Source organism: Mastigoproctus giganteus, chromosome 5 (genome assembly GCF_048544385.1).
Source record: "Mastigoproctus giganteus isolate SK-2022 chromosome 5, ASM4854438v1, whole genome shotgun sequence".
NCBI classification, from domain to species: domain Eukaryota; kingdom Metazoa; phylum Arthropoda; class Arachnida; order Uropygi; family Thelyphonidae; genus Mastigoproctus; species Mastigoproctus giganteus.
In genome coordinates this window covers 54,627,273-54,641,428 of record NC_143579.1, presented here as the reverse complement: position 1 = coordinate 54,641,428, position 14,156 = coordinate 54,627,273, and the positions used below count along the sequence as shown (strand labels likewise).

At 37.1% G+C, this 14,156-nt stretch overlaps 1 protein-coding gene across 2 annotated transcripts in view; it reads right to left on the bottom strand.

Moving 5' to 3' along the window:
• LOC150085403 (PITH domain-containing protein CG6153) overlaps positions 1-11,297 on the bottom strand; it is an 80,926-nt gene extending 69,629 nt beyond the window's left edge. The window contains exon 1 of one of the 2 annotated variants that reach the window (XM_090373204.1): positions 11,047-11,297. In XM_090373204.1, the coding sequence (XP_090229330.1) occupies positions 11,047-11,226 (180 nt within the window). In that variant the 5' untranslated portion in view covers positions 11,227-11,297. The remainder of the gene's footprint in view (positions 1-11,046) is intronic. The other variant, XM_090373205.1, reaches the window with a different exon arrangement.
• Positions 11,298-14,156: the final 2,859 nt, after the last annotated feature.

Below are 14,156 nucleotides of genomic sequence, written 5' to 3'. Positions count from 1 at the left end.
AAATGTGTACAAATTGTTTTAAAACTTTTCTAGTAGATGACTGCCTGCCATCTTTTATCAGTGTTTTCAAATAACTGCAGACAGTTTATAGCAGCATTAGTAGTGACATTTGTTGCAAGGAAGCAAGTCTAAAGAGCATCAGCAAAAAAAAAAACTTCATCTGTACATCCCCTCTCACAATTTTGTAAAAGTTTTCCTTAAATTTATTCAAACTACCCAGTTCCACAACACTAGATGGAAGTCTGTTTCAACAATTAATTATTCTCTAACTAAAGGCACATTTTGCACGTGTATTCTTCAATCAATTCTTTTTCAATTTAAATTTATGTCCCTTATATGTGTCATCTAAGAAAGAGTAAGCATATCAGTAGCATTTAAACTAAACTGCTATTTACTTTAAATTTGGCAAGCTATTTCACAAATAAGTTGTAATCAGCATATGGATATACTGAGATTGGTTTTTATAATTAGTTGTTGCTTCCTTTTCTATTCTCATGGTAAGCTTTACTTAACCTTGAATATAGTAAATCTTCCAGACAACAATTCTGTTGTGATTTTAAAATTCACTCCTGTTGTGTCTAGAGTCAACAGTCTGTTCTGTTAATCAACAGGAGTGGATTAACAGATGAGACTGTTTTAACAGGAATGAGATACCCTTAAACAGAACAAGTGCAAGAATATTTGCTGATGCTAGAGAGGCAGTAGTAGGTTGGTAGGAAAATTGCTAGTTTGGGGGGCAATCATGGACTAATAGTTTAACAGGAGCCACAAGCAGGGTCAAAACTGATTCCTGACCTGCTTATACTGGGGCAAGTAGCAGCCTGGAAAAAAGAGTGGGGGATTACTGGGCCTGCTAGGGGTCCTCATGGGAAAAGCACATCTATAGGCCTCCGTAGCCGAGTGGGCAGGAGCGGGAGTGCAGTAGCACACGCTCTTTGAGTAGACCGGGGTTCAAGCCCCTGACTGCTGAATACGGTCGATCTGCCAACCCGCACTGGACCAGCGTGGCAGATTATGGTCCATTTCCCTCAGCATGAATTGCTGAGGAGGCTTCCATCCTGCAGTGGGTTGATAATGGCTGCACTTTACTTTACTTTTTTTTACTTTATGGGCAATGTTAGAGTAACTAAAAGTAAAAACAGGCCCACATATCCATATACTATAATATACTTTATACTAAACACATATCAATACACTAATTCCTGGAGTATAGTTGATGAATATGAAGTATTGGTTAAGTCAGTGGTTCTCAAAATTTTTCAGCTGACAGCATCCTAAAATTATGCACTATGATTTGTAGCAACCTTTTAAACTGGACCATAACTTGTGCAGAGTGACAGGAGCTCTCCAAATCTGAATGCATATTTCATACAGCAGAACTAAGTCTTTCAATTCAGTTCTACTGCAAAATAGTCTATTGAATTTCTTTTACAGTAGAATGCTGATTAACAAATTGACCAGTTATCCAAACTGAAAAAAAAAAAGTGGACGATTTACACAAAGTTTGTCTCTCAAATCAGGTAACTTTCTCACAATGGAAATTCAATTACACAAAGAAAGCAATACTCCTGATCTCATTAACAGCAGTGACTCATCATGCATTAAAAATATCCAAATAAATGAACCACTAGGTGACAGTGATCACAATATATTGATGTGGAATATACATAAAGATATAACTACAACAAGAGTAAGGGGAAAGGATTTTCTTTATCTTTAATAGTCATCTTAGACAATTTTTAAATTCCTTTCAATGAGAGCAGCTGACGATGTTAGTGTAGTTTAATTTAGTGTCAGTTTAGACTCCAGAGCAAAGCTCTGGCAACTCCGACCCCCCCCCAACCTCTTCTATCATGCTGTATGACTGATGTCTTTTGAGATTATGATGGGCATCATGGCGAGATCCAATCTTCCTTACATTTCGAGGGTACAACTCTAAAATGGTGTTCACAGGCCAGCTGCTGGAAAGCCCACTGGACAGCCTATTGGTAACTCAAGGAGAATTCCAGATCAGCTAGTGTATAATTTCAGCTCCTCTACTCTGACAGATAGTGACTGCTGAGTTCTGAGTAGTGTGTATACAGGGGTAGCATTGTTGAGGTCACATTATGTCAAGGAGCTGGGTATATATATATTCTTGCTGTGTGTACACCATATTCAAAAATTTTATTACGTCCCCACCCACCTCTTCTTACTACTGAATACATTACGAATAGTCAAACTAACAGAACAAACTTATCTTTGAAAATATCTAAACCTCCCAAACACTTCCTCATTCACAAATATAAGTGGTCTCAGTTCCAAACTCAGTGATGTCCATTTCCATTTAGATCTGCCAAGCCACATATACTTTCTCTGAAAGAATTCCAATTATCGATTGATTCAACAACTGCTCATCTCAGTTATCCTAATTATTCACTATACATTTTCTTTCACTTCAAAGGTGGTACTTGTGCATATGTCCATTCTGATTCCCTCTCAGACTTAGTAATTTGAAATCTCCTCTCTTCAATCTTCTCTGGCTTAAAATCCCTCTATCCCATTCTGTCAAATTCATCTGTTGTTCTATCATTATCCCAAATACCCTAATCACTTGGAACTCTTTGAAAGTTGACTTACTCCAGTCCAACTTTCCTAACAGTGAGGCAATTTTCCTTGGTGAATTTAATGTTCTCAACTCCAGATGGCTGCTATTTTCTAGTCACAGAGACCCAGCTGGTAGAGATGCTGAGGCTTTTGCAATTACTAATGATCTTGCACAGATTACAGTCAGTCCTCGTATAAAACGTGTTTACACTACACGAATTCGATCATACACGATTGATAAATAGGGGAACGATATCTTATATAACAAGAACCGAATTCGCTTATGCACGATTCGCCTTTGTGTTTACAAGAAATGGCAGTTGAACCATTTTCACAAGAAATGGCAGAATCACCGCAAACGAACGCAACACGATAGGAATGAAGAGTTATTTGTTATTTGTTGTTATTTGGTTTTTTTTTTAGGAGCATTAGCAACTAAGGCCATATTGCTCCGGGATATGCGGTGGTCATTCCCTGAATGACCTTTCCGCATCCTCCGTATTTGGTGGTGACGGGCTCGAACCCCGGTCTAATCAAGAAGCGTGTGCTACGCACTGCTGCTCCTTCCCACCTGGCTACGGAGGCGCCTGGAATGAAGAGAAGATTCTGAAAATGTATTTATGTTTTTTATATCAGTGAAGGAGAACACATTTCACCATAATAACATAAAAACCCACACAATTCCAGCTATCGGTATAATCGCAAATGCAATTAGATCGCGTTTACTACCAGTTTATAAGAAATTCCACTAGCAGAAATGCAACTGGAAATTGTTTTTATTGTTTTATGGTAGTAACCCCTAGAAATGTGCTTTAGTAAAATGTGAGGTGTTAAGAGTGTATCTCTGCCTTTACGGTGTTGTTTATTCAGTTGCTACACGCGTGCAGCTTTGTTTATGTGTATCAAGCGTGCCTCCTCGTTTTGTAACTTTGCTTTATTCCCTAAAAATGAGTAAAATACTTAAAAGGTGTAAAAAGGAAAGGTCCTGGTGAAGACACTGCAAGATTCAGAGAGAAAAAGAAAAGCAATCAATAAACAGAGGCAGACTGGGTCAAAAATTCTTACCTGGGAAAATTTGTAGTGGCCTCATACTAGCGTTTATGGCTAAAATCACACTGGCCTCCGGCCCATGGGGTTTCCCCATAAGGCTTATGGGCCAGTCCACCTCTGTCGATTGAGAAAAAAGATGAAATTGTGAAACGTTTTGAGCGAAATGAAAGACCATGTGATATTGCCTAAATGAGGCAACGCTGAGAATTACAAAGAATGCAGAGAAAATAAAAACAACTTTCATAGCAGGAACAACTCAAAGTGTAATTAAAATCCATTAGATCAAGACACAAAGAATTGGAAGAGATGGAACAGCTGTCATCTGTTTGGATAGAAAATCAAACAAAAAACAAGTTTGTTTCCGATAGAAGCAAAAGCAGTAGCAATATTTTATTACGTAATAGTTGTAATAAAATACAAATGTATTTTATTACGATTATTTATTGTGTTTGGTAATGTTTTGGTTACAAATGTGTGTTCAATCTTGGGTGGGCGGCACCTAACCCTATTTTTCCCATAGGGCCTCTTGTTTATATTGCACGATTTTGCATTGCATGAGGGTTTCTAGGAACACAACTATCGTGCTATACGAGGACTGACTGTATTCATTTACCTATCAGAAAATCCTAACCACACAGCCAACACTCTTGATCTCTTTTTTTAAAAACAACCTTCCAAGTACACTCTCAAAGTGAGTGGTTCTCTAGGTGCCTCAACTCACATCTTTGCAACAGTCTCTTCTCCAATGGGGCCTTTCTCTCATTTTTTCTCTTCTTTTCCTTGGTGGCATTACTGTTTTAAATCTTCTGATACTGTATTTCCTGTATTTATTAATAATACCAGGAGGGTATATCAGGCTTAACATCAAAGTCTGCAAATGATACAAAGGCTGGCAAGGATGTTAATAACAATAATGAAAGTATGCTGCTGCAACAAGATCTAGAAAAATTAAGCAAATGGGCTGAGAAATGGCAACTGAAGTTTAACATTGACAAATGCAAGGTACTGCATATGGGTAACAGTAATCCCAGAGTAATGTATCAACCGCGTGGTACTACACTCAGGGTAGTTGAAAATGACCTGGGGGTAATTGTGCAATCTGATATGAAGTTCTCTGAGCAGACCAGACAGGCAGCCAGGGTAGCTCATGGGGTTTTGTCAATGGTATCCAGGTTCTTGCTAGCAGGGATAAGGTGATTAACCCATTGCATAAGGCAATGGACAGGCCTCATCTTGAGTACTGTACACAGTTCTGGAAGCCTCATTTTAAGAGGGATGTAGAGCTGCTGGAATGGGTACAGAGAAGTGCAACAGAGATTTATGAGAGGGAATAAAGGGGTGCTCTTCCCAAGAAAAACTAGTTCTGTAAACTGCAGCATCTGGACACTAGGCACTTGCAAGGTGATCTGAATGAGGTATTTAATGCTTTGAATGGCTTGAGCAAACTCAATGCTGATGCAATTCTTCCTCTTGCTCAGATTATGTATGAGGGAAGGGGACATAAATTCAAATTGAGAAAGAATGCTTGTAAAATTGATGTGTGGAAGTTTGCCTTCAGCCGGGTGATTGCTGGATCTAATTTCCATCCATTGTTGTGGAAATGGGTAGTTTGAATAAATTAAGGGAAGAACTAAACAAACTACAGGAGGAGATGGATAGATGAAAAGAGATCTTTTTTTTTTTTTTTTTTTTTTGGCTGATGCTGCAGTATAAGTTTGCTTTCTTGCATCATTTACCACTTTTAATACTAATACTAAATGTTTTCTCAAATCGTGTCAGTGAAGTTATTCTTGTAGCCATGAAATCCTTTATTCCACAATCCACCTTTAAGATGGTGTGTGATTAAAATCTCACCCTTTATCTAAACTTTGGTTTTCCAATAATTGCTAAGGATATTCAAGGTAAGAATGTTGCATTCTGCAATTGGCTTACACCAAATCTCCAAGTTCGTTTTCTGCCTACAAAGCTCAACAATTGTAAAGCAGTTATTAATCAGTTCAAACTGCATTTTGAACAGGACAGGAACAGAAAATTTGCTCCTTGTTCAAATGGTAGTCAAGTATTCTGCTCCCTTGCCATAGCTATTGGCCACAACTTTTGCTCATCTCTATTACCACCTCTGTCAAAACTGGATGGTTCTATTGCCCCCTCAGTGAAAGTAAAGCTGACCTGATAGCATCCTATTTTTCTTCTAACTCATGTATTGATGATCTCGGTAAACCACCTCCTATCATTCTCAGTACACTTCATTCAATGCCTCCTGTGGTCTTCTGTCAAAAGAATATCAGAAGAATTTTGAACAGTCTTGATGCCAAGAAAGTGCCAGGTTGTAATGATATTTCTCCGCTTGGTCTCAAAATCCATGCTCCTGAGCTTACTCCTGTTTTGCATCACCTTTCACATTTTCTTATTCCGCAGGTGTTTTCCCTTCTGCTTGGAAATTTGCTCATATCAAGCCAGTTCATAAAAAAGGGTGACAAATCACTCCCATCCAATTATCAGCTCACTGCACTTCTAATCTTTCAAAAGTAATGGAGAAATTCATTAACTGCCAATTCCTAAACCATCTAGAAGCCTTTCATCTGATTAGTGATCGCCAACAGATTCCATCAGTGTCGAACCACTGGTAATATACTGGCTTATGTTACCCATCTATGGACAAATACAATAGAAAAGTTTGGTGAAACTCAAGCAGTTGCCCTTGACATTTCAAAGGCTTTTGATCATGTTTAGCATAAAGGTGTTCTAAATAAGCTTAACACCTCATGGTTTGCCAACTGTTTTTTGTAATTGAATATCCAATTTTCTCTTTGACCATTTCACTGCAGGTGATGGTCTTCTAATTTCTTCACTAATGCTGGTGTTCCCCAAGGTTCAGTTCTTTCTCCCACTCTTTTCCTCTTGTATATTAATGACCATCTTCCACTGACTGGAAATCCTACTCATAGTTTTGTTGATGATAGCACACTGCATTCCAACTTCCAGTTTGAGAAACCTTGCCCCATACACAAACCGCTTCAACTTCTCGAATATCCACTACCAATTCCTTAAATGCTGATTTCCAGGTAATTCTCCAGTAGGGAAAAGATAACTTAGTTAGTTTCAATCTTTCTAAAACTCAGTCCTGTCTTATATCTTGCAAAAAGGTTTTTTCTCCTCCTATGCTTATCTTCAATGACACTCATATTTCTAGCCAAGATTACATATCTCTATTAGGGATTACACTGACTTCTAATCTCTCTTGGCATAAGCACATCACAAACATTGCTTCCTCTGCATCTAAAAAAACTGGGTTTTCTCTTTTGCTCTTGGTGTTAATTTTCTTTCAAATACCTACTCACTCTGTGCAAATCTCAAATGCATCCAATAGAATATTGTTCCAACATCTGGGGCAGTGCCCCCAAAATCTCTCTCTCTCCAGGCTTCTAAACTCCATTCAAAGGGTAAATTAATTAATGATCCATCTTTAACAGCCTCTCCATTCTGTGTTGCACAGATGTTTTGTTTCTGCTGCATGCCATTTCTATAGATACTTACATGGGCACTGTTCTGAATTGGCTTCTATAATTCCCTCTCTCTCTCTCTCCCAAACCAGACTGAACATATGCCATGCTCCAGTCAGCATCCTTTTCCTGTGCAACTTCAAACTCCCAGAACCAACTTTTCTTCTTCCTCATTTATTCCTTCAATTTCCATTTTCTGGAACAACCATCCTTCATGCATATTTCCTGAAAATTACAATCTACAGAAATCCAAGTCTAATGCAAGTATCTTCTTTCATCTTGTCTACCTTCAACCCACACAAAGTACTAAATACTCTAGATTCTGATACCTTTCATGCTTGGGGTTTTTATTAAAAAAAAAAATCAAATTCTAAATGGGAAGCATTCAAGGAAGTAATCAAGAAACTACTATGCTTTTTATACCAACTAAGAGATATAGTTCAACCTAAATGGATGTCAGATCAATTGATGGCACTAGTGCCAGAAAAGAAAAATGTATATAATGATCATAAATTAGCAGACAACTACAGCAAGTACAAACTAGTCTGCAATCAGGTCCCTAAGAAGGTTAGGCAAACTAAGGTAAATTATGAACAGTCTTTGACTAAGAATGCAAAGAAAAGTAGCAAAAAATTCTTTGCTTATGTTAATACTAGAACAGGGATGAACAGCTACTATGGATGGTATAACTACTGATGATACTATTCAGGTTGCTGAAAAACTAAATAAATATTTTGCATATATATTTAAAAGTGAAGACGTTTTCAGAGATGGAAACACCAGAAGTACAAGTTATAACTGAGAAATAAAAAATTTTGTCTGAGAAGGTAATGGAAGTAAACAAGGAACCTGGGGTTGATGGGATCTATCCAGTTATATTAAAAGCAGCAGCAAAAGAGGTAAGCAAACCCTTAGCCATAATTATCACGGCATCTTTGGATTCAGGGGAGGTTCCCATATTGGAGGTGTAGATGTGTCCCCCCTACTCATAAAGGGGATCAAAGTGCAAAGCAAGCAATTACAGACATGTAAGCATGAATTCTGTTCCAGGTAAAATAAAGATTAAAGAAGTATTATGGGATAACTTTAACAGGAATAGAATTATATGGAAATCACAGCACATGGGTTTGCAGGGAGGGATGCTGTCAGACCAATCTGATTAACTACTATGACACAGTAACAAAGGCTGGATGCAAATAATAATTTTGACATCACATATTTAGATTTCAGTAAAGCTTTTGACACTATTCTACAAAAAAGACTTGTATAAAAATTGGAGCAGTGTAGCATTAGGGACAAGTTACTGCTGCAGATAAAGGGATGGTTCAGTAGCAATAGACAGAGGTTGGTTATAAATGGGTACTGCTCTTCTTGGACTAATGTTACTAGTGGAGTAATATTTACAATATTTATTAATGATACTGATGAAGGCATACCAAGCTTATTGTCTGAGTTTGCAAAGTCTGCCAACAGGAAAAAGGAGGTAATTATCCCATTTTATAAGGTTAAGCCACATTTTGATTACTGCAAACAGGTCCCTAAGTCTCATTTTAAGAAAAATGTGGATCTCTTGGAACAGATGCAGAGAAGAGCAAAGAGATTTGTCAGGAACACAAAGGGGGGGAACTTATCATAAAAGACTTCAGTTCTGCAAATTGCAGTGCTTGGAAACTAAGCATTACAAGACCTGATTAAACTGTTTAAGACTTTAAATGGACTGAGTGAACTTCATGATGATTGTGTTATAACTCCTTTTTGGATAATATACACAAGAGCATATAAACTTAAATTTAAAATGGATGGCTGCAGGACAGATGTGCAAAAATTTGCTTTCAGCAAACAAGTAATAACCAATCCAATTGTCGGAACAGTCATCTGTTCCAACAATTGGTTAGTGGATGTTGTGGAAATGGACAGTTTGAATAAATTTACAGAAGAATTAGATATATTACTAGAGGGGATGGAGAGATGAAATGTTTATTTTTTTTCACTGATGCTGCATAAGCTTGCTTCCTTGCATCTAATACTAATAACAGGACAAGGGTACTAATATTACTATTGCAAATGATGTGTGGAAACAAGCTTATACAGCATCAGCCAAAGGAAAAAATACTCTCCTCATCTTTATATCCCTCTGACAATTTGTCTAATTCTAAATTTGTTCAAACTATCTACTTCCACAATACAAATGGAAGTTTATTCCAACATCAATTACTCTCTAGCTGAAAGCAAATTTTTGCACATCTATCCTGCAAACATTTTTCAATTTAAATTTATATTACTGATGATATTTTTAAGGAGTCCTTATGTGCTGTGATGTAATGACTAGATTGTAGGTATAGCTTAGCTTAATTTTCAGCGCTCACCTCATAGTAATCCACTTAGTTGGTTGAAAGTTTTACCATGTACATAGTGGTTATGAGATTCTAATAACTTAAGGAAATTATAAATTTAAAAACTAAGTTATGGGCTTTTAAATTTATATTATCTATGTGTGTTGTGTCAGAAGGGGGGGTATAGGTGCTACAGCATCCAGTTTACTCAATCCATTTAAAGCCTTAAACACTTTAATCAGGTCTCCACACAGGTGACATTTCAAGATGCTGCTACTACCCTTTAATGTGCAGAAAAAAAGTAAAAACAAATCTTTCTGCTTTTTCTGCACCTAATCCAACAACTCCATCCTTCCTAAAATGACAATTCCAGACTTGTATGTAGCACTCAAGATACAGCTTAACCATTTCCCAATTTACAAACAGTGTGTTCCATTGAAGCAGTTTGTAAATTAGAAGTGATTTTCCAGATACATATAATGTTCATGGGAAGATGTATGCCAAAGAAAAAATGTTCATGTTTTTGTTACAGTATCATTGGTATTATAATGGTCAAATGATACAAGGAAACCATTTCTCAGTGCATTTCTTATTTAATGCATACATTGCATTTTATTTTCTACATTTTACATTAAAAAAAACACACACACAAAAGTCTTCAATAATATTACGTTGTGTTATAAAACAGAAAAAGCAGTAAAGTGTCAAAAATAGTTTATTCCAAAATCTGGCCACCAAAACACTAATTTTACAAAACAAAATTGTACTCTATTGTACTGTACATGATTAAAATACACATTAAATACATAAATGGTGAAAACACTTAATTTTCATTCATATTTCTTTGAAAAAGGCAACGTGCTGCACAGTTACCAGAGTGTGTGAGGATGCTTGTGTGTTTAGGATTATACTCCACTTTATGGGTACAACCTCCGGAGAAAGTGGCTTCTTTTGCTTGAACCTGTCCCGAATTACTGGCATAAACTAACCTAACTTTTTTTCACTAGCCAAAAATGAAAGTGTAGTAAAAAAAACCACACTTCTTTTGCTTGAATCCATCCCAAATTTGGCCATGCCCACAACGCAGTGACAAGGTATAACCATAATCTGGAATTCAGCCATAATTAGAAGTGGTTTCTATTGTTAAGACCACTGCTATAGTGGCATTATGGGTTTTCAGGGGTGGGGTTCAGCAAACCCTACAGCTTACTGAATAAGTGGTGAAACATCAGGATGGAGGAATCCAGATGATGAAAGATTTCCTGTTATACCAGTGTATAATCACTCTGTTCCATTCTAAAACTTAATGTATGTTCCTATGTTTAATATAAAAGAAAATAAATAAATAAGAATCTAAGTGTTTACATTAGCAGAGACACAGCAGAGACATGCAAGAAAGCAAGCTTATACAGCATCAGCCAAAAAAATATATATCTATTTGCCACAAAATATATTTAGTTATAGTAATCAAAAACATTTGATAACTATAATATACACTTCATATTGGTGTGCTCAACTGGAGCGAGGATCCCTCCCCAACCTCAACACTGCTTCAGACTAATATGAAAACAAACCTTGGAAGAATCCAATCGATCTTCCCAAGCTTTAAACACCAGTTTTCCAGATCCCTCCACCTGTTCATTTAAACATTCTACACGATCTAAATCAATTTTTGTAAACAAACTATAGTGAATACCAAGTTCTGCGGGATTTTCGTGTTCTGATTTACCACAACAATGCTTATGTCCGGCCATAAATCAAAAATTCTGTAACCTAAAAATCGTTTGTTAATATTATACACAATACAGATTCTGCAACCAAAAGATAATCATACACTGGCCACCAGGGTTCGAACCTTTCGGCAAAATGTCGCCATCTCTGAGCAAAGGCCAGAAATGTAATAATAATAATTTAACTATTAATTAAAATAAAATTAAGACACATAATGGAGTTTATCCAGTGGCACATTTATATCAAGGTCTGATGAACTGTTACTTTATGTATTTAAAATGTAGATAATAAATAAATATATATACAATGTGCTTTGCCACAGTTTAACATATGTGGGCCGTATACTTTCAGTATCCATTCAAGGCCTGAAGACAATGCAAAAAGTTTGTTTAGGCCAGGCTTGTTTAGCCGTTGGAAGGGATAATACACTGTATTAATGCCGTGTGACTATATTTTCAAGCACCTCGTATCGACTTCTGTAATGTGGCCTTTTTGATAATTCTTATACGGGCCAATGTCCCTTATACCTGTCTGAACTTTCTCGCTGTCTTCTTATTTCATTGTTATTCTATGGTACATGGAGGCAGACTAGGTCAAAAATTGTTACCGAGGAAAACTTGTGCCAGCCTCATACTATTGTTTATGGCCAAATTCACACCGGCCACCATCGGTCTATGGTTTCCGGCCCTCTGGGATTTCCCCGGTAAGTCTTATGGTCAGTCCTCCCCTGATTGATACACCACCATACCAATTGTCACGCTTCATCTCAAGCTACACGAGTTACACCACGTTTTCTGTTAATTTTGTCGAGCAGTGAATTCATAATTTAAATGATCGCATGTAAAATTACAAATGTTGATGTGAGTAATTTCTTCATCCTTTGTTTCTTTGTTCCTTTCTACCCTAAAACCTTGTCCACCGTCTAAATCTCGGTTTCCCAATAAAAGTTCTAAGGCTGTTTAAAATATGTTGTAGAGTTTTAAGGGCATCAGCGACTAAGGCCATATTTCTCCGCGTGTTCTGAGGTCGAATTTCCGTTTGCTAGACGAAACACCCAAGTTTCCGGGAGGAAAACTAAATGCTTCCGTCTCCTGAGACTGTAACTCGGCCATATTGTAATAAAGGTCCATAAAAATTCCTCCCGTCATCGACGGGACTCGAACTCGGGTCTTTTCCACCCAGTGTTGGGGACGGCGATCCTACCGACTGCTACTCACAAGGGCGGTTTAAGATAAGAAATGCAGAATAGTAAATTAGTTTGTATACAAATCTCCAGCTTCATTTTCTTTCATTTGACACCTGATCAGAAACAAAACTCTATGGAAGTGTGTAGAGAAATGCTGACCCGATTTGAGAGACAGGGCAAAGAAGTTTTTCATAGCATCGCATATTAGCTGGTGATGGGATATAGATCAGACGTTATCATTCACGGACAACACATAAATCAATTCATATTTATAGCACATAATTTAAGGACACTTTGCGACTATCGGACAGAATGTCAGAACTTGCAACTGTGTCAGAGTATTTTTGGACATAGAATTTCCTTTGCCGAAACTTGAGTGATTGTATATGGCGCTTCCATTCTGCGAATTAAATTATCAGTTAGGTTATGCATTTCCTTAAAATTACAATTAACAGAAATTCAAGTCTAATTGCATGGGTTGAGGCTAAAACTGTTTGTTTGGGGTTTCATAAAAAATGCAAGCTAAAATTTCAACTCACAAACAAACTCTTTGCAAATTAACGGACTTCAAATCCCAAAAATTAAGTATTTTATAATCGCTCTGAAGATTGAGTAACGTGAGTTGTCATTCCATAGAAAGTGTTTCCGCTGTTCCAACGTCAAAGAACGATTGATTAAGCATCAATGAAAACTTCCTCTGGCAATCATTGGTGTGATGTGAGACTCGTGCAGCAGTTCTTCCAAAAAACCCACACCGTGCAGGTCTTTGCAGACTGTACATGAAAAAACACTTATATTAACATATAGTCTCTTCTAGTGCCTCAACATAACATTTCCTGAGAACTCATTTTTCTCACTCATTTTTATTTCCCATTTTCTTCAGGGATCGGCCATTCTTCTTCATTTTAATTTTAACCATTTTCTTCAGGAATTGGACATTCCTATATATTTCCTTGTATTTACGAAAATATGTGTAATCTGTCATGTACAGTCCTGCATGAGAGGTTACAGTATAAGCCAGAACATGTCGAAATCACAGGAAAAATTCTTAGATGGATGGCAGAACGGCTGCGGGTTAGGAGGCCGAGGATTTTTGTTAATAATTACTCGTTATATCTGACCAACGTAAAAAATGGGGGTTCCCCAAGGATCCGAAGTGGGGCCGTTTTTGTTTTTGACTTTCTCAAATGACATCGACTAAGGGAGTAATGGGATTCAGGAGACACATAATCTGAAAAATGTGCAAATTATGTCAAGATCGGTAGAATAGCTAATTATCAAAGCAAAGCAATCCTTCATGACGACTTAGATTGACTTCGGGGATGGTTAGAAAAATAGCAACTAAGCAAAATGAAGGCCCTGCACTTGAGAATAGCAACCCCAAAATAACTTATACATATGGTGGAGTTGAATTAAAAACAGAGACGGAAGAAAGGTATTTCGGATTTACGGTCTGAAATTCTCCAGGAATATAGAGAGGAGGCAAGAAAGGCCAATGGTGTCGCATCGATGACTTTTCGAACATTTGATGAATGATAGAGATATGGCAATCGTAAGGCCTCATATTGCATAGAGATCGCACTCAGAAAAAGAAGTCAACTTATTGAAAGGGCCTAAAGACATTCAACGGCACGTTGAATGTCTTTAAGCCCTTTAGTTAGATCGGAAAAAGGTCGTCCATATGATGAGACTACGAATAAGTGGCCTACAGAGCTTTTTATCTATTTATCTATTTTGTTTTATTTATTTAACTAATTATTTTATATT